The following is a 19202-nucleotide window of genomic DNA, read 5'->3' on the forward strand; positions in this document are numbered from 1 at the left end:
CATATAGGTCATGTTCCCCAAAGAACAGATCAATGAAGATGGCAGGTCTTGCTTTCCTGAGTTGACAGCAAAGCAGATCGAAGAAACCATAGTTTGAAATTTAAAAGATTGAAGCCACAACGGCGAATCTTACTTCGAAACGATGCAGCGGAACAGATTGAAGCTACAACGCTGAATCTTACTTCCTAGACATTGCAATTCAAAAGATTGAGGCCACAACGGCGAATCTTACATTCCCAGGCAATGCAGCGGAACAGATTGAAGCTACAACGTCGAATCTCGCTTTCTAGACATTCCAACTCAAAAGATTGAGGTCATAACGGCGAATCTTACCTTCCCAGGCAATACAGTGGAACAGATTGAAGCTACAACGGCGAATCTCGCTTCCTAAACATTGCAACTCAAAAGATTGAGGCCATAAAACATTGCAACTCAAAAGATTGAGGCCATAACGGCGAATCTTACCTTCCCAGGCAATGCAGTGGAACAGATTGAAGCTACAACAACGAATCTTGCTTCCTAGACATTGCAACTCAAAAGATTGAGGCCACAACGGTGAATCTTACCTTTCCAGGCAATGCAGCGGAATAGATTGAAGCTACAATGGCGAATCTCGCTTCCTAGACATTGCAACTCAAAAGATTGAGGCCACAACGGGGAATCTTACCTTCCCAGGAGATGCAGTGGAACAGATTGAAGCTACAACGGCGAATCTCGCTTCCTAGACATTGCAATTCATAAGATTGAGGCCACAACGGCGAATCTTACCTTCCCAGGTAATGCAACGGAACAGATTGAAGCTGCAACGGTGAATCTCGCTTCCTCGACATTGCAACTCAAAAGATTGAGGCCACAACGGTGAATCTTACCTTCCCAGGTGATGCAGCGGAACAGATTGAAGTCACAACGGTGAATCTTGCTTCCCCGACATTGCAATTTAAAAGATTGAGGCCACAACGGTGAATCTTCCTTCCCTGACGTTGCGATCTCATTTCTCCCGTGGTGTAGTGGAACAGATTGAATCTACAACGGTGAATCTTGCTTCCCCGACATTGCGGCTAAATTGATTGAAGCTACGACAGCGAATCTTACTTTCCTGACGGTGTAATGAAATAGATTGAAGCTACGAAGGTGAATCCAATTTCTCCGACATTGCAGTTAAACAGATTGGAGATGGAAGACCTTATCTCCCTAAAGTTGTAGTAGAGCAGATCGCATCCAGTCCTATCTCCCTAAGCAGTAGTGGAATAGGTCAAAGATTATAGATTCTATCTCCCTAAGCAGTAGTGGAGCAGATCGAAGACGGTGAATCTTATCTTCCCAATATAGTAGGGAAGTAAATTTAAACCACAAACCTCACCCCCTGAAGTTGCTGCGAAGAAGATTAAAGCTACAAGTTGTATCTCTCTGAAGTGCAGTATAGTGGATTGAAGCAACAAGACCCAGTGGATTGGAATGAGGCTACTTAAAAAAGAGAAGCGTCAAAAGAAGCCAAGACTCGACGGGATTGGGCACTGTTCTCGTTACACGACAACGAGCAAAGAGGGGCAGCTGTACAAGCCCATTTCTTCGCCCGGCCCAAAACCCAAATTTTTACAACCCAACAAAACTAGCCTAAACCCGAGCCCAATTACATCAAGCCCATTACTCAGCTACCCAATCACAAACAGACCCAGCTACCCAAACCCACCTAGACCTAACCCAAACTCGAGGCCCAATAACTCAATAGGCCCAACCCCAAAATCAAAGTCAAACTAGGGTTTCAGCTTTTCTGAAACCCTAGCACTGTAGCCGCCAGTCCCATCACCGCCTCTGGTAGTCACCAACTCCATCGCCGGATGTCCCATCACCACTTTCCACCGACACCCACTTGCACCGCCTTAAGTCCCTGCAATCAATAGAAAACAACAGAGCAAAGAAAAAGGAAATCGGCTATAAAAAGCCGAAGAACATGTAAAAAAGGGGGGCTTTTTCTTCTTCTTTTTTCCTTTTGTAATATTTTCCCAGAAAAACAAAAAAAATCAATCAAAGGTGATTCTATTTTCATTTTCGCATCCTTTTTTTTATACTCGTTTATCTTTTTCATACATACATACATATATATATATTAAAAAAGACGTTTTATATTTGCGAAAAAAATTCTACCTTTTGAATTTTGGTGGCGTGGCGTGAATGCTGATGGGCCGATGATCGGACTGGGAGGTTCGAACCACGAGAGTGGGTGTTGAGAGGAAATGTGGGGTGTCTTTTTAGGGTCGGTTAAAATGAATTTTTGGAAGAAATTTGGGTTTAAATAACCCCCACAAAACGACGTCGTTTTACCCTTAGGGGTTAGGTGCCAAAACGACGCCGTTTTGGCTCGACCATGTGTGACCCAACCCCGAGGAGGATCCGTGTTTTCTTCAAAGGGTTATTTACGCTGCAGATCCTCCTATTTTTCAAATAGATTACAATTTGGTCCTATTTTGTTGTTTTCTTTTATTTTGATTTAGCCCTAAGATTTTACTTTTGTTTCATTTTAGTCCATTGAAGTGCTGCGTTTTAGAACTTTGGGTTTATTTACTGTTTCGGTCCTTCCTTTTTTACGCGTATCGCAATTTGATCCTTTTCGTTTTCCATTATTTCGAATTGGCCCTATATTTTTTATTTCATTGAAAAATTAGTCTATTTTTTAGCATTTTATTATTTAGTTAATTAATTTATCATCATCATCATCATCATCATCATCATCATCATCATCATCATCATCATCATCATCATCATCATTATTATTATTATTATTATTGTCATTAGTTTTATTTATTCGTTACTATTTTGTTAATATATATTAGTTAGTTTTATATTATTTTATCTTTATTTACATTTTTTTCTACATATATATATACATATGAGTATTATACACGTATTTTTTTATATATAACTTATTCTTATAAACTTACTTACATAATGAACTTTTATATCTAATAATTTAAAATCTATATCTATATATTTTCCATATTTTCATAATTATATATATGTATATATATTTACATAACCTTTTATATTTAATATCCTTAAAACATATATATATATATAAATATATTTTCGTTTTTTATAATTTTATGTATATATATATATATAGTTCCTTATATGTACATACACATATCTATATTTTATAATTTTCATCTATTTTCCTTTATTGTTTTTTTTATGTTCATTTATGTATTTATTTATATGTCCATTTTATGCTTTCGTTATTTATTCATTTATTTATTTATTTTCTATGATATATGCATGATTGATTTATTTTATTTTTCGTTTTTGTTCATATCATCTTTGTTCACATTATCATATTTATTATTCCGTTATGTATAGTAACAACATATTTCGAAAAAGAGGAAAATTTTTCAAAATAAGGCAATGTTTTGCGTTTAGAAATTCGAGAAAACGTGCACTAATGTGTTGGGTTTCGATTTTTCTCATTCAACCAAATAGCCAAATATCCTTCCAAAAATTTCAAAATAAGGCAATGTTTTGCGTTTGGAAATTCGAGAAAACGTGCCCTAATGTGCTCGGTTTCGATTTTTTCTCGTTCAACCAAATAGCTAAATATCCTTTTAAAAAAAATTCAAAATAAGGCAATGTTTGCGTTTGGAAATTCGAGAAAACGTGCCTTAATGTGCTGGGTTTCGATTTTTCTCGTTCAACCAAATAGCCAAATATCCTTCCAAAAATTTCAAAATAAGGCAATGTTTTGCGTTTGAAAATTCGAGAAAACGTGCCCTAATGTGCTGGGTTTCGATTTTTTCTCGTTCAACCAAATAGCTAAATATCCTTTTAAAAAAATTCAAAATAAGGCAATGTTTTGCGTATGGAAATTCGAGAAAATGTGCCCTAATGTGCTGGATTTCGATTTTTCTCGTTCAACCAAATAGCCAAATATCCTTCCAAAAATTTCAAAATAAGGCACTGTTTTGCATTTGGAAATTCGAGAAAACGTGCTCTAATGTGCTGGGTTTTGATTTTTTCTCGTTCAACCAAATAGCTAAATATCCTTTTAAAAAATATTCAAAATAAGTCAATGTTTTGCGTTTGGAAATTCAAGAAAACGTGCCCTAATGTGCTGGGTTTCGATTTTTCTCGTTCAACCAAATAGCCAAATATCCTTCCAAAAATTTCAAAATAAGGCAATGTTTTGCGTTTGAAAATTCGAGAAAACGTGCCCTAATGTGCTGGGTTTCGATTTTTCTCGTTCAATCAAATAACTAAATATCCTTTTAAAAATTTCAAAATAAGGCAATGTTTTTCGTTTGGAAATTTGAGGAACGTGCCCTAATGTGCTGGGTTTCGATTTCTCGTTTAACCAAATAGCCAAATATCCTCTTGAATTTCAATCCATGTCATCCGAGTTTTTAAGGATCGTATTTTAAATCTCTCTAAAGTTTTTATTTTTTCGACACTAAGACATTAACTAATCAACTAGGTACCAATTTCTGGGCGTTACGAGGGTGCTAATCCTTCCTCGTACGTAACCGACTCCCGAACCCGTTTCTTTGAATTTCGTGGACCAAAATCATTATTTTAATAAAAATTAAATCGTTTATTAAAAACAACCAATTTTCGAGGTGATCCAATCACACCTTATTAAAAAGGATTGGTGGCGACTCCCGTTTTTCGTTTTCATTTTTAAAATCCTAATCGACCCCGTTTTCATCAAAAAAATGGTGTCAACACATACTACCTACACTTTGCTCAAAGATGGGCTCAACATCCCTAAATCACTATTCTAGTAGCTCTTTACAGCATATATAATATGAATTATGGTTCTTGGTATCTCAAATGATGTGAACCACCACTTTTTTACTATTCTATATTTAGTATAACTTTAACTATTATAACTATATATATTGGTTAAAACATGAATGTATGATAAAAGTGATGAAACTAAAACATTAAAATGTTGTGGATCGGTGGATTTTACTCCATATATATTAAGTAAATGATATCTTTATATAAAATATTGGTGTAACATATTAGACATGCCCATGAGATGTGTTAAATTGTATCTCCAAAATTTTCAAAATTCACGCGGAAGATTGAATCAAGCCAACTTGATATCCTATTTCTACTACTAGAAGATATTAAATATGAAAAATATTTTTATAATTAAATTTAAATAATAATATTTTTATTTTTATCGGATGAAAACTTTTATTAGAAAATCAAGGTTTTAAGTGGACAAAAGCCAAGGTCTCGTACAGCAAGAAATTATGCAATACAAATAGTTGTTTTATCAGTAATTAGTAATTCGATAGTCATTATTTTTTCTATTGCTATTAGTATAACAACATTGAAAAATTTTCATTTAATACGTATAAGTATTTTAACTATCAAAAAGTTAAAATTTGCATATATATATATATATATATATATTAACTCATAAATTTAGTTTCAGTCCCAAAATCTCAAACCATTGGTCTCTTTAGCGCAAAGGCTGCTGCGGCTATCAATCTCTTTTTGTGGTAACTAACAAACACTTGTACATTGATGGAACATCAGCCAGTGACCGGGCTTTATGTACACATATGAGCTGCTGCGACGATGTTGTGGGTTGTATAGTAATGCATAATATGGCGTTAATATGATCCTGATATCTATGACTTGTGCAAATTAAGTTGAAACAATTTGTGAACTTACGTTAACAATTAACCTTCTTAAAAGCCATTATATATAAACCAACTATCATTGAGTTCATTCAAGCTTATATGAAGGTTTCGTTTATTGTTCTCTTCATTATGACCAAATAAACTCACGTCAAAATGATGATTAACAAAAGAATGGAGAAAAAACAAAAGACAAACACGAAGCATATCATCAAATTGCAACGATCAGCTCATATAAGTCTCGCCAGACCAGCTAAACATTGCTGGCGGAGACACATTGTTAGAAACTTTGTCTGCAGATTCATTAATGGCATAAAAAAGAACCCCATTAATGGAATCACAGTTAGAGTTTGAACTTCTAAACCTCTCTGGAATTCCAACTTGCTCTCTTAAAAGTAGCCAAAGTTTAAACAAGTTGAGTCAATCTAGGATAAGAAATATAAAGAAGTAAAAGAATATGAGCTAAAAGAGAAGTCAAAACCCAAATCCAATGCAAGGGTGAGTGCATTTGTGATTGGTTCGGAAGGGACAGTTGGACGAATAAATTGCTTGTACATTGGCAGATGAGCCTCATTTACTCATCCACGCGTGACAGTTGGGTTTTATTTTTATAATGGCTAACTCTGGCTTACTCCTATATATATATATATATATTGCTCACTTATTGTAGTACTGCGTCGTGTGAGCTTAGTTTTGGTTAAGGGCTTTAGGTAGCAATGGGTGTTTTGAACCGCTTTGTTTTGATTGCTGTGTTGTACATTCTTGTTGTGGATAGTTTTGGGGTGGCTGATCATGGGGTTAGTGGAGTTGATGATAAAAAGCGTTTGATACGTCGTCCATTTTTGTTCAAAGCCAAGGGAGGAGGTCTAGGACGTGGGATATATAAGAAGGGTTTTAGGCATGGCATTGGTGGTGGTCTAGGTGGTGGTTTTGGTGGTGGTGGAGGCATTGGTGGAGGAGGTGGTTTAGGTGGGGGTGCTGGTGGAGGCTTTGGTGGTGGTGGAGGACTAGGTGGCGGTGGTGGTCTTGGGGGTGGTGGGGGTGGAGGATTAGGTGGTGGAGGAGGTCTTGGGGTGGTGGAGGCCTAGGTGGTGGTGCGGGAGGAGGATTAGGTGGTGGAGGTGGTCTTGGTGGAGGTGCTGGTGGTGGAGTTGGTGGAGGCCTGGGTGGTGGTGCGGGAGGAGGATTAGGTGGTGGAGGTGGTGTTGGTGTTGGTGGGGGTGCAGGTGGTGGATTGGGTGGTGGCCACATGCTTGGAGGAGCAGGAGGAGGATTGGGCGGTGGTGGAGGACTTGGCAGTGGCCATGGGCTGGGTGGAGGTGCAGGAGGTGGATTGGGTGGTGGTGGAGGACTTGGCGGTGGCCATGGGCTTGGTGGAGGTGCAGGAGGTGGATTGGGTGGTGGTGGAGGACTTGGCGGTGGCCATGGGCTGGGAGGAGGTGCAGGAGGTGGATTGGGTGGTGGTGGAGGACTTGGCAGTGGCCATGGGCTGGGTGGAGGTGCAGGAGGTGGAGTGGGTGGTGGTGGAGGACTTGGCGGTGGCCATGGGCTGGGTGGGGGTGCAGGAGGTGGGTTGGGTGGTGGTGGAGGACTCGGTGGGGGCCATGGGCTTGGTGGAGGTGCAGGAGGTGGACTAGGACGGGGTGGAGGACTAGGTGGTGGCCATGGGCTGGGAGGTGGGGGCGGATTAGGTGGTGGTGCAGGTGGTGGAGCTGGAGGAGGGCTCGGTGGAGGTGGTGGTGCTGGAGGAGGAGCTGGAGGAGGGCTCGGTGGAGTTGGTGGTGGTGGTGGAGGTTTTGGAGGTGGAGGAGGATTTGGTGGTGGTGGTGGAGTTGGGGGAGGATTTGGAGTTGGTGGTGGATTTGGCAAAGGTGGAGGACTTGGTGGAGGGCTTGGGGCTGGTGGGGGTGGCCTCGGTGGAGGTGGAGGTGGGGGAGGGGGTGCTGGCTTTGGCGGCGGAGCTGGCTTTGGTGCTGGCGGTGGAGGTGGACACTAGTAATACACATTGCGTGAATAATATCTCAAAGTACTTAAAAGTCCTAATCATTTCACTCCAAATATCCAGCTTCCTGTTTATGATTTTTGTTTTCCCTTTTTGTTTAATGAAATGTTATATTAAGGATTAATTTGTTTTCTGATTTGCCATCGTAAAGTCTTTTTTCCTTTGTTCAGAAAACTTGTGGTAATGTCATTGTTGAAATATAAATTGTGTTATCTTATAGTGCATGCATGCGTATCAAAATTAAGCACATTGTAAGATGGATATATTATCTAATGCAAATAAAATTGTACTTTACACTCTGGTTTTCTTTGTACGTAAACATTGCTTAAATAATTGTAGACATATATAAAGATGAAAGTCAAAAAGCAGAAACCAACACAGTGGAGTGGAAATTAAATTGTTGCATGGAATTGGCATGTGATGCATATAAATTAATGGCATGTAACCTCACATTTATTTTTTTGTTCAATAATGGACTACACTGCCTCCCCTACCTAGCTACCACATTTACTTTTACAAGTATGGTAGAATCATTGTTGATCTTTCCCTCCATTAAATTAATGTTTGAACAAAAATCCATTCAATAAATGCCCACAGTTGGTTACCTTTTATTGTTAATGGTAGATGTTTTACATAATTTGCCTTTCATCAATCTTCACTCACATTTGAATTATACATAGAGTGTTTTTTTTCCTTGTTGGATATCTTTGTATGATCAAATAATCAAAGAATAGTTATGAGATAAGCAAACAAAGCAGGTTATAAAAACTAAAAGGGATTTTTGTTTCTCACAAGTTTTATAATGGAGAAAAGGTTGCAAACATCTTTTTTAATGCAAAGAATCATATAACGTACGTTTGTGGCAATCATCTAACTAAAATAAGATAAGTATTAAAAAGGGTAAGGTGTCCCCCCACCCCCAAAAGGGTAAGGTGTAATTTGAGTTAATTTATGTTTTCATCATTAAATTTTTTATTTTTAAAAATTATTATATAATTATTAATGTTATTCATTAATTGTATTATAAGTCAATAACTTGTATTAATGATTTAATGCTAAGTTGATGTGTTACATTATTTGAATGGAACAAGTTGAGCTGAACTGAACATCACGGTGGCAGTTTAAAAGGTTTGTAGTATTTTCCAAAATAGTTCATTTTTCTTTATCTATGCACTCTTTGAAAATTGAATATTTTAAAAATAAAATTATAGGTATTAAAATTAAAAATTGTGAAGTTATAGAATATTTTAATATATTTAGGACATCTATTATTAGCCGTGATTAATTTTTCGTTATAAATATTTTTTAAAAGATAAACAATTATTGATGAAATATATTTATTGTGAGTGGAGATTAAACTTATAACTAAATCATTAAGGAATAAGGTGGGCTATTAAACTTCCAAATCATTAAAGGATAAGGTCAGCCTTTCGTTATATATATCTATTTTCCCATGACAAACTATAGGTCAATGTTTAGAAATGTGATCCTTGGCCTTGTCTCTTCCATCTCTACTTTTTTCTTAACCTCAAACCGCAGGTGAAAAACTTAGCTGCCTCCATTACCGTCGTTGACATCACCATTTTCCATCCCAGCTTACTATAAAACCGCTCTTTTCTTCCTTCGGACCTTGTTCCTTAGATTTCCTTAAAATGATCCAAAATCCTACAAAACAAAACCCTAAACCCGCAACCTTTATTAGTCTCGATCTCCTTTTTCGCCCGTTGATGTAGCCTAATTTTTTGGTAAGTTGTTTACTCATTGGTGGCCACCTTCTCACTATTTCGATTATCCAACCGTTGTCTGGAGCTCGCTGACTGGACCTTGACCAATGGTAAGATGCTTCCTTTTCCTACTCGTCTGAAAAACTTTTCTTTTTTTAATATTTGGTCGATTTTGATGCTCTTTTATTTTTCTCTGTTGCAGGTTTTGCTCGTGGGTTTTGGAAGAGGGGAGCTTCTTCTCTTTTGGTTTTTGATAGGGTTTGAGTATGATTGGTGGTTGATTTTTTCGAGTTTAGGGTTTAGATGCAGAGGGAGTTGAGGGTTGAGGTTTACGGGTTGTGATTTTTTGGCGATTGGTGGTGGCTTCGGAAGGTGTCTAGGTTAGGGACCGGGCAACATTGGTGTTGTGGTTAATTTAGGCTTGGTCTATGGGTTTCTCGGTGTTTGTGGTGGATGAGAGTCGGTGAAGAAGGTAGTGTTGTTGGAAGTTGCAATGGAGGATTGGTTGGGTCGTGCGAGGGTGGTAGTTTAGGGTGGCTTCAATGGTGTTGTCAATGTAAATGGCAGTCGAGGTTTCTGGTTCACCCAGAGAGATGAAAAGAAAATGAAGGATTTGTTGTTGTTTTTCTCTCTAATTCAATAGATAGTCCAACATGAATTTTCTTATTTAAAAAAAAAAATTAAAACAATTCATTAAATCTACGTAGTATCTATGTATACAAGAACAGTTGAACATTTCATTATATTTTTAATAGAGTTATCGGATAAACGTGATAAATAGATAATATTAATAATTATATTTTAAAGTTCTATAACCAAAATATAAGTTTACTCAAACATAAATCATGAATTTTATAGTTTACTCAAGTGTTTAATAAAAGCATGCATTTGATTGAATGATGGAATATCATTTTAATATATATGTTTAGCAGACTTAATGTCAAAATCTTATACTCTATTTTTTCTAAATAACTTTTTTTCACTTTTAATTAAGAAAAAATTTTGTTTCAATATATTTGAATCTATATTCTTTTACTTTGACAATTTTATTAATGCCAACTAAAATAAAATTCAGTTAGCTAGTTTATATATTTTATTAGTGATAAAAAAATTAAAACTATACTTTGAAAAGTTTGAATGTAGTTTTTCTTTTTTACGAAATTTAATTAATTTAAATACTTAAAATAATGGACGTCAAATTTTGAAAATTAATTATTACAATTTGATTGGTTATAGAAGGAGTATAAAATATTATTTAAAAATATTATAAAAAGCTTAAAACTATTTTTTAATGGCTTTAAACCTGTTTACAAAATCTTTGATTTTATAATATATAGTTTCTAAATTCAGCTTCTCATTGGAGCTCAAGAGGGCTTAGGCCTTCACAAAAGTTTAAAATTATATTATATATTTTAAAATAATTTAAATTTATTATAAAGTTTAAATTATTTATTCTTTTAATTATTTAAAATTTAACTTTCTTGTATAAAAATTTAAAATCCAATCATATATATATAAAGAGTAAGGAACATGTGCATTTTAGGAAACTTTTAGTATTAAAAGTTAGTTTTTGTTAGGTTTTGAGTTAAAAATATTTTATTTTTTTAAATTATATTTAAAGTGGGCCCTGTATTTAAATTTAAAATTTAAATATGATTTTTTATCATTTACGAGGTATTATATATTAGTTACAAATTTCAAATTATTAAGCACTTTTTTGGTGAAATGAAATTAAGGAAATATGCAACTAGTTACATGTAAAAACTAAAACTATTAACTTTATCCATGTCTAAGGTTTCTTGAATCTCTCTAGGAGGATAATCAAGTATATGCAAGTATTCCTTTCTTTCAAGAGCCAATTTGGCTATAACGTCCATAGTCGGATTATTCTTCCGAGGTATATGTTTTACAAGTCACTGACCTTCATGTCATCTTGAATCAATTTAAAAGCCTCCAAACTATCTGATTGGATTATCACCTTATCATGTCATATTTTTTGGATGAGGCTAATACCATTCAAAATGCCCCATAATTTAGCGTCAAAAGTTGAGCACTTCCCCAAAATGGTGATTATATCCGAGAATCCAATCTCTATTTGCATTTCGCACAATACCCCCAACAATAGCAAGACCAGATCCTAGCGAAATAGTGCCATCGGTATTTAGGATAATCCAGTTTCCTGTTTTTGGTTGGCCAAAAGCAAAGTCCTGACAACAAGTCGAAACATCTCTGAACACCATAGAATATTGTTTAGCCTAACTCTCTAAAATTTTAACAATCTCATTCGAATCCCAAGTCGTTTCTTGAAAGACAAATAGATTACGGTTCTTCCAAATATGCCAAGCGAGGATACCAAATAGACAGGCCTAATTAGCTCCTCCTACATGCATTTTCAAAAGATCCTGCAAATTAGAAATTAGCCAATCAGGTAAATTATTCAAAAAGAAATTCCCCTGTTGGTTTACCGATATAACACTTAGCCAAACCATCTTTTGCTATTGAATAATCTCTAAGAACATGACAGATATTTTCCGATTCATGACCACAAATTGGACATGAAGAATCAGTTCCAATCCCCCTCTTAACTCTTTCCTCATTCGTGAGAATTCTTTGTTGCAGAGTAGCCCAAATAAAGAAACGCACTTTTTGAGGTCCTGGGTATTTCCATGCAATTTTCCATTTATCGTCTCTTGAGTTCCAAGAGTTTTCTTTCAGCCTCCTGTACGCACTTTTGACAGAGAAAGCACCTGTAGTCGAGTAACACTAAGAAATCCTATCTGGTCTCCCTAAAGGGTTTTGGGGTGGAATTCCTACAGTGCATTTTAAGAAATCTTTCGGTAGCCAAACACGAAAGAGTTCAAGATTCCATGGTCCTGCTTTTGTAGTCATTTCCTTAAAAGAAAAATCTAAAACTAAATTTGCAGTAGCATAAATGTGATTAATCAGGGGCCCTATGCCTGGAAGCCAAAGATCTAGCACCTAATTTTACTTCCATCGCCAACTGACCAGAAAATGTTTTCACGAAGTAAAGACTGTAACACCCCTTACCCGAGACCATTGCCGGAGTCGAGCATGAGGCATTACTTGACTTAAATTAAAAGTTCGGGGCATAAAAATTTACTTTTAAAAGTTATTTCACTGTTCATAATAAGGCTGTCCACCTGCGCAGAAGTCACTAAATCAATTATAACTCGAGCTACGAAACTCAAAATTTAGATCCGTAAATTTTCCCTGAAACTAGACTCATATATATTTTTACCATAAATTTTTTAGAATTTTTGGTTTAGCAAATTAGTATAGTTTATTAATTAAAGTCTCCCATGTTTCACTGGTCGACTCTCCTGACCTCTCGTCAGTAAAATTCAATTATCTCATTGTACAAACTTAATATAGTGTTTTCACTTGTTTCTAAAGAAAATAGACTCAATAAGGAATCTAGACATAAATTACAACTCATAAATATTTTTTTACAATTTTTAATTATTTTCCAAAGTCAGAATAGTTGATTCCGAAAACCACTTTGACCTTGTCTAACTAAAATACAAATATCTCAGAATACATAATTTCTTTGTCTACACCGTTATTTTTCTATGAAAATAGACTCAATAATATTTAATTCTATATCTCATACACCCTCTAATTCATTTTCTACTATCCTTGGTGATTTTTCAAAATCACGTCACTACTGCTGTCTCAAAACTGATTCACTACCAATTTTTACTTTTTCATGATTTCTATGCATAATTTATCACCTAGACATTTATAACAACAAACACCTTCATACTTAGCCATTTTAATAACTATTCATCATCAAATATTTACATATCATCTTTTGGTCATATCTTAAGAATATACAATCGAAATGACCAAGTCCCTATACATGTCATAGCTCAAAACATTTATCGTCTTAAAATACCGAGTTGTGGTGGTTGATAGTGTGAACGCTTTCCGACGTCTTCAAGATCCCGACTATGCTTGATAATACTATATGAAAGAAAAAGAAATAAAAGAAATAAGCATAAAGCTTAGTAAGTTTACAAGTAAATAAATAACAACATTTATCATAAACAATTATATTCATAAATTTTTATTAAGCATTAAGATCTTTACTTTCTTCTTTACTTACTCTCTTACTCGTTTACTTACTTGCTTGCTTAACTTACTCTTTCGTTGCTGAAATTTCTTTTCTCAACTAATAACTGAGATACTCTTAATCTTATTAACTCACTTGAACTTGTCTATTAGGCTTTTACCTGAACTTTCATGTAACATCGTCTATTTATTAGCCCGTTGAATCACTTGGAATACTAAGGATACTCGGTCTCCTGTCTGAATATAACATGCCAAGGCTATGTCCTAGACATAGTCTTACATGGGATGTTTCTTGTACTGCTAATGCCATATCCCAGACATGGTCTTACGGGGGACCTCTCATCTCAGTGCCAACGCCATGTCCCAGACATGGTCTTACATGGGACCTCTTATCTCGGTGCCAACGCCATGTCCCAGACATGGTCTTACATGGGACCTCTCATCTCGGTGCCAACGCCATGTCCCAGACATGGTCTTACATGGGACCTCTCATAATCTCAATGATGCCAATTCCATGTCCCAGACATGGTCTTACATGGGATCTCTTTACCCAAATGTCATGACATTTGTATCTGATACATTCCTCATGTTTCAACGGGGCCTTTTAACACTGATTCTCTGTCACCTCATACTTAAGTCAACATTAGATATTTTCATGAAATAAATACATAATTGCTGAAAAATAACAGCATTAATAATAATTATCAAAATATTGCATTTATTTACCGTAAACTTACCTCGATACAAAATATGACCAAATCTAGCACTTTAGTCCTCAACCTTTTTTTCCCCGGTCTAACTCCGAATTTTGTTCTTCTTGATCTATAATAGAAAATTTAGCTTATTTAAAACTCACATTCAACAAAATAGTCCTTAAATCAAACTTTGACAAAATTACAATTTTGCCCCTAAACTTTTGCATATTTACACTGTTGTCCCAAAGCTCAGAAATTAAACTTCATCCCTTATTCTTATGTTTTATGACATGCTGAACATTTTTCCCTTCTATGGCAACATCAAATTCCCACTCTAACACTTACTTATGAACATTAGGTATTTTTACCGATTATGTCGTTTTACTCGTTTTCACTTAAAATCACTTAGCAAAAGTTGTTTAACATAATTTCAAGCTTCATATTCTACCATAAAACATAAAAATAAACACATTTCACCTATGAGTATTTTTCCAAATATGAACCCTAGGTTAAATTATTGCTAGAATAAGCTAAATCAAGTTACCGGGACTCCAAAAACGTAAAGAACATTAAAAACGAGGCTAGATCAGACTTACAATCGAGCTTGGAAGCTTGAAAAACCTAGCCATGGTTTCCCCTTGTGGAATTCGGCCATGGGGTTGAAGATGGACAAAAATTGGCTTTTAATTTTGTTTTTAATTCATTTTAATAACTAAATGACCAAAATGCCCTTAAATGAAAAACTTTGGAAACATGCCTAACCAAGTCCATTTTTGTCTACCAACTTAACCAATGGTCTAATTACCATATAAGGACCTCCAATTTAAAATTTCATAACAATTGGACACCTTTAACATGTAGAACTCAACTTTTGCACTTTTTACAATTTAGTCCTTTTGACTAAATTGAGTGCCCAAACGTCAAAATTTTCAAACGAAATTTTCACAAATTAATTTTGTGAAATCGTAGACCATAAAAATATAATGAAATAAATTTTTTTTCTCATCGGATTTGTGGTCCCGAAACCGCTGTTCCGACTAAGCCCAAAATCAGGATGTTACAAAGACCAAGCTTTAGAAAGAAACCTCTAAAGGAACGAACTCCTACCCCTCACAATGTTCTCAGGTATATTCTCCTTCGTCCCATATTTTGAGCGAAATACACAAACCCATAAAGCATCAGTATTTGTAATTATATTATAACCAAGTTTCAAAAGGAAAGTAGGGTTTTGATCGCGTAATTGCCTTATTCCAAGCCCTCCACAAGATTCAGGCTGACAGATCGAATTTCATTTCCATTAGAATAACCCCAAATAAAATTCCTCACCGTGCATTCAATCTCCTCACAGATTTTTGCAGAGACCATCATAGATTGCATGAAATAACTAGGAATAGATAGAAGAACCGATTGGGCGAAAGTAACTCGACCCGCAAAAGACAACTTTCTGGCATCCCAATTCTACAGTTTGTTATGAACCTTTTCCACCCAAAGTATAATGTGTTATTAGTGACACTTTGATGAAAAAGTGGAATGCCCAAGTAATGCCCAAGATTTTGCACTCATTGAAAGCCAAACAAGTCACTAATCATTTTTTCTGTAGCCTCATCCACTCCACTTGAAAAAAAAACACTAGTTTTTCGAGTAATTATTTTATGACTTGAGAAATCACATAAGTGGTTCAAAATACCTTTATGAAGTCTACCTTGCTCCAAATTTGCTTTGCAAAAGATAACCAAATCGTTTGTAACATCCCAAAAATTGGGGGTTAGTAGAAACAGGCTTGTAAATCGAGAGAGAGTAGTCATGCCTTGTTTTAAAAGTAATTATTGCAAAATTGTTTCAAGAATGTGGAAAAATCCTAATGGTTAAAAGAAATATGAAAAAACATGTAACACCCTTAACCCGTATCCATCTCCAGAATAGGGTTATAGAGCATTACCGGAGTTTACAAATTAATTTACAGACATTTCATTTCATCAAGCATTCATATTTAAAATCAATCAAAATCAAAATATTAATGAGCTAACGTTGGCCAATTTAACTCATACACGTCATTATAACCAGAATCAAAACATCCAAAATTATCGATAGAATTAATGGATAGTGTGATAAACATTTATACATCCATTCAATGCATTTTTCCCTTTTTATCAAATATATCAATGTTTCATCAATTTTCATACAATGACCATTCAAATCATATTCAAATCAATTACATACATTTCAAACATTTAAGAATATAATTCAAGTTACACAAACTTACCAAACTAAATTGCGAAATACCAAAAATTCGAGACATTTTGGTAATTTTCTATTTCTCAATTTCCATCCAATCATGATCTAAATTAATATTTCATTCAATTTATTAATTTAAATAATAAAACAATTCATTAATGCAATTTGGTCACTTTTTGACATTTTACCAATTTACCCTTAAAATATTACTTTTATTCAATTTAGTCATTGAACCTAAAACATGCAAATTGACCATTTTAATGAAAACTTATGCTAGTTGAATAATCTTTTATTTTCCTCCTCCTCCTCTCCATTCCACATCCTTAATGTATAATATGCTTATATGTAACATTATCTATAATTCCATCATTTATTTATATATTAATTCAAAGTTGTCCACTTGAGTCATAGTCACTAAATTATTTATATCTTGAGATACGGAACTCCGAATTAAGATCTGCTAAATTCCTATGAAACTAGACTCACATATCTTCTTACTATAAAATTTTCAGAATTTTTAGTTTGGCCAATAAGTACAGTTTATTCTTTAAAATTTTCCCTATTTCACTGTTTGACCGTTCCGCCCCTCTTCACTAAAAATTAATTATATCTTTGTATAGAATTTGGATGATGTTTCCATTTGTTTCTATTGAAAATAGACTCATTAAAAATTTTAAACATATAAATTTAAGCCTCTAATTATTTTTATTCAAATTTTTATGATTTTCCAAAGTCAGAACAGGGGAACCCGATTTCATTCTGACATTGTCTCACAAAATTTATTATATCTCATGATTTACAATTCCATTACTTACACCGTTTCTTCTATGAGAAACTAGACTTAATAAGATTTAATTCCATATTGTTTTCATCCTCTAATTCGATTTCCACAATTTATGGTGATTTTTCAAACTTAACCTACTGCTGCTGTCCAAAACTATTTTAGTGCAAAATGTTGATTACTAAATTTATAACTCCCTTATTCCCTTTGTCTATAATATTTCCCATCATTTTCACTTATTTCCTTCACTAATATATCAAGAACATAAGACTTTATTTAAGAAAACTCTACTATAACATCATTTCCATACTTTTTCAACAATAACAAACTTAAAAATATATTGAAATCTTGATGTTCTTTCCTTATGCTATTGATTTAAATCTTTAACTTGATTTTCTCTCTCCTCCAACTTCTAGTTCTTGAATCTAACTTGACATTATAGCTCCCCATTGTCTCCTTATTATTTTTCTCTCTTGGAAGCTATGGAAATTCTTTTGATTTCTAGGTGAAAATAGTGAATTTTTTGTGAAAGGACCAAATTGTAAAAAAAAACAAAACTTTCTTTCTTCTCTTCTCCTCTCTTCTAACATTGGTTGCATGGAATGATGATGATTTTTCATCATCTTTCCTCCCTTTTATATTAATCATTTAATAATAAAATAATACTAAAAATCTTAATAAAATATTAATTAAATAACATTTATCTAATTAATTAATTAAAATATCACAAACATCATCATTACCTTCTAGAATTCTCTCTCTATTTGACCATTTTACCCTTTATAATCTTTTGAAATTCCATCCTTGAGTCATCACTTAATTTGGTAAAATTACAATTTAGTCCCTCAAAATTCTTCACCTTTTCAATTTGGTCTTAATTCATCCATTTTCCTTAGTTTCTAGATTATTCCACCCTTAAATATTTACACTATTGGTCCTTCAATTTTTTTATTTACACTTTAACCCCTCAAATTTTGAGTATTTACTCTTGGGCAACAAAACTTTTCTCACTTTTGCAATTTAATCCTTTCTTGAATTAATATGTCATAATATACTTCCCAATGTTGACATAACTCAATATTACCCTTTTTATCACTTTATTTCCTTATTTTACTATATCAAGGATATTATCTTACTTTCTTCTTGTAGTAATTTTTGGGGTATTACAAAATATGGAAATTAAATGAGGTCCCAAGTTCGAATCATTTCCCTTGCGAAATAATTTAATTTTTGGTAAAAATCCCTTATTTTTAATGTGTGTGCCACCTAACCCTTGTAACCCTAGGTATAAATGTTAATTTTCACAAATAATCAGCCTTGAATCCTCCTCCTCATTGCCCTATTCGTTCATGTCCTCCTCCTCTCTCTCTCTTTGATTTTTTTTCCTTTCCTCCATTAATGTCGTTGCCTACACCTCCCATTTTACAATCTCTTTCTTTTTCGTTTTGCATCAAGATTGTGCACCATCTTATTTATTATATTCCTACCATTTATCTTCATCTAAATCATCACCAAATCTGAAATCTTGAACCCCAAGATTGATCCCGAACATTGCCAAGAAAGTGTCATTGCCGTTTCTCTCCACTAGCTTGGGTAAGATCTCTTTTCTCTTCAATTTCTTCAATAATATTTTCAATTAAAAACCAAAATTTCCAGATCTTGAATTTGGAGGATTTTAAATGATTTCAAAGGTATTTTTTCTATATTTTAATGAGATCTCAAACCGTTTTAAAATTTAGCCCAATTTTGGCCACCATGGGTAGTGGTGCGTGCGCCTATGTGCAAGAAAGGGGGCTGTTTTGTTTCTTGGGTCTTGCCAATATTTTTCTAGTATTAAATTGTGTTTTTGAACCCTTATAATCAGCCTTCAATCACATTTTAATTAGGGAGAGATGTTCTTGATCAATTAGCCAATCGAATCCCACAAATCGTGAAGCGTAAGTGCAATTAAGGGTAACTAGTTTGTTATTTCGACATAGTTGTTGGGTAAAGGTTATGAATTGATTAAATGAAGGAATTTAATCATTAATT

The 19202-nt window shown here is 34.4% G+C and overlaps 2 protein-coding genes and 1 long non-coding RNA gene across 5 annotated transcripts; all 3 read left to right on the plus strand.

Annotated features, from left to right (window-relative positions):
- The first annotated feature begins 6358 nt into the window (after nt 1-6358).
- Nucleotides 6359-6730, plus strand: LOC128033938 (glycine-rich protein 23-like). The gene has a single exon (XM_052622438.1). It carries the CDS (start codon nt 6359-6361, stop codon nt 6728-6730), a length of 372 nt encoding a protein of 123 aa, XP_052478398.1.
- Nucleotides 6731-6854: 124 nt separating this feature from the next.
- LOC105778380 (glycine-rich cell wall structural protein) lies at nt 6855-7938 on the plus strand. Of its 3 annotated transcripts, none has more exons than XM_052621773.1 (2): nt 6855-6961; nt 7022-7938. In XM_052621773.1, exons 1-2 carry the CDS (start codon nt 6892-6894, stop codon nt 7636-7638), a joined length of 687 nt encoding a protein of 228 aa, XP_052477733.1. In that variant the 5' UTR covers nt 6855-6891; the 3' UTR covers nt 7639-7938. The 3 variants fall into 3 exon arrangements, with proteins under 3 accessions (XP_052477733.1, XP_052477734.1, XP_052477732.1); XM_052621774.1 differs by having other exon boundaries at nt 6877-6961; nt 7082-7938; XM_052621772.1 differs by having other exon boundaries at nt 6888-7021; nt 7082-7938.
- Nucleotides 7939-9133: 1195 nt separating this feature from the next.
- LOC128033696 (uncharacterized) lies at nt 9134-10003 on the plus strand. The gene is made up of 2 exons (XR_008189675.1): nt 9134-9478; nt 9571-10003. It is a non-coding gene; the product is annotated as an uncharacterized LOC128033696 (long non-coding RNA).
- Nucleotides 10004-19202: the final 9199 nt, after the last annotated feature.

Source organism: Gossypium raimondii, chromosome 10 (assembly GCF_025698545.1).
Source record: "Gossypium raimondii isolate GPD5lz chromosome 10, ASM2569854v1, whole genome shotgun sequence".
NCBI lineage: Eukaryota > Viridiplantae > Streptophyta > Magnoliopsida > Malvales > Malvaceae > Gossypium > Gossypium raimondii.

Coding starts and splice junctions, on each gene's coding strand:
- LOC128033938 (XM_052622438.1), top strand. CDS start 6,359: ATGGGTGTTTTGAACCGCTTTGTTTTGATTGCTGTGTTGTACATTCTT.
- LOC105778380 (XM_052621773.1), top strand. CDS start 6,892: ATGCTTGGAGGAGCAGGAGGAGGATTGGGCGGTGGTGGAGGACTTGGC. Junction 6,962..7,021: donor TGGCCATGGGCTGGGTGGAG/GTGCAGGAGGTG, acceptor GGCTTGGTGGAG/GTGCAGGAGGTGGATTGGGT.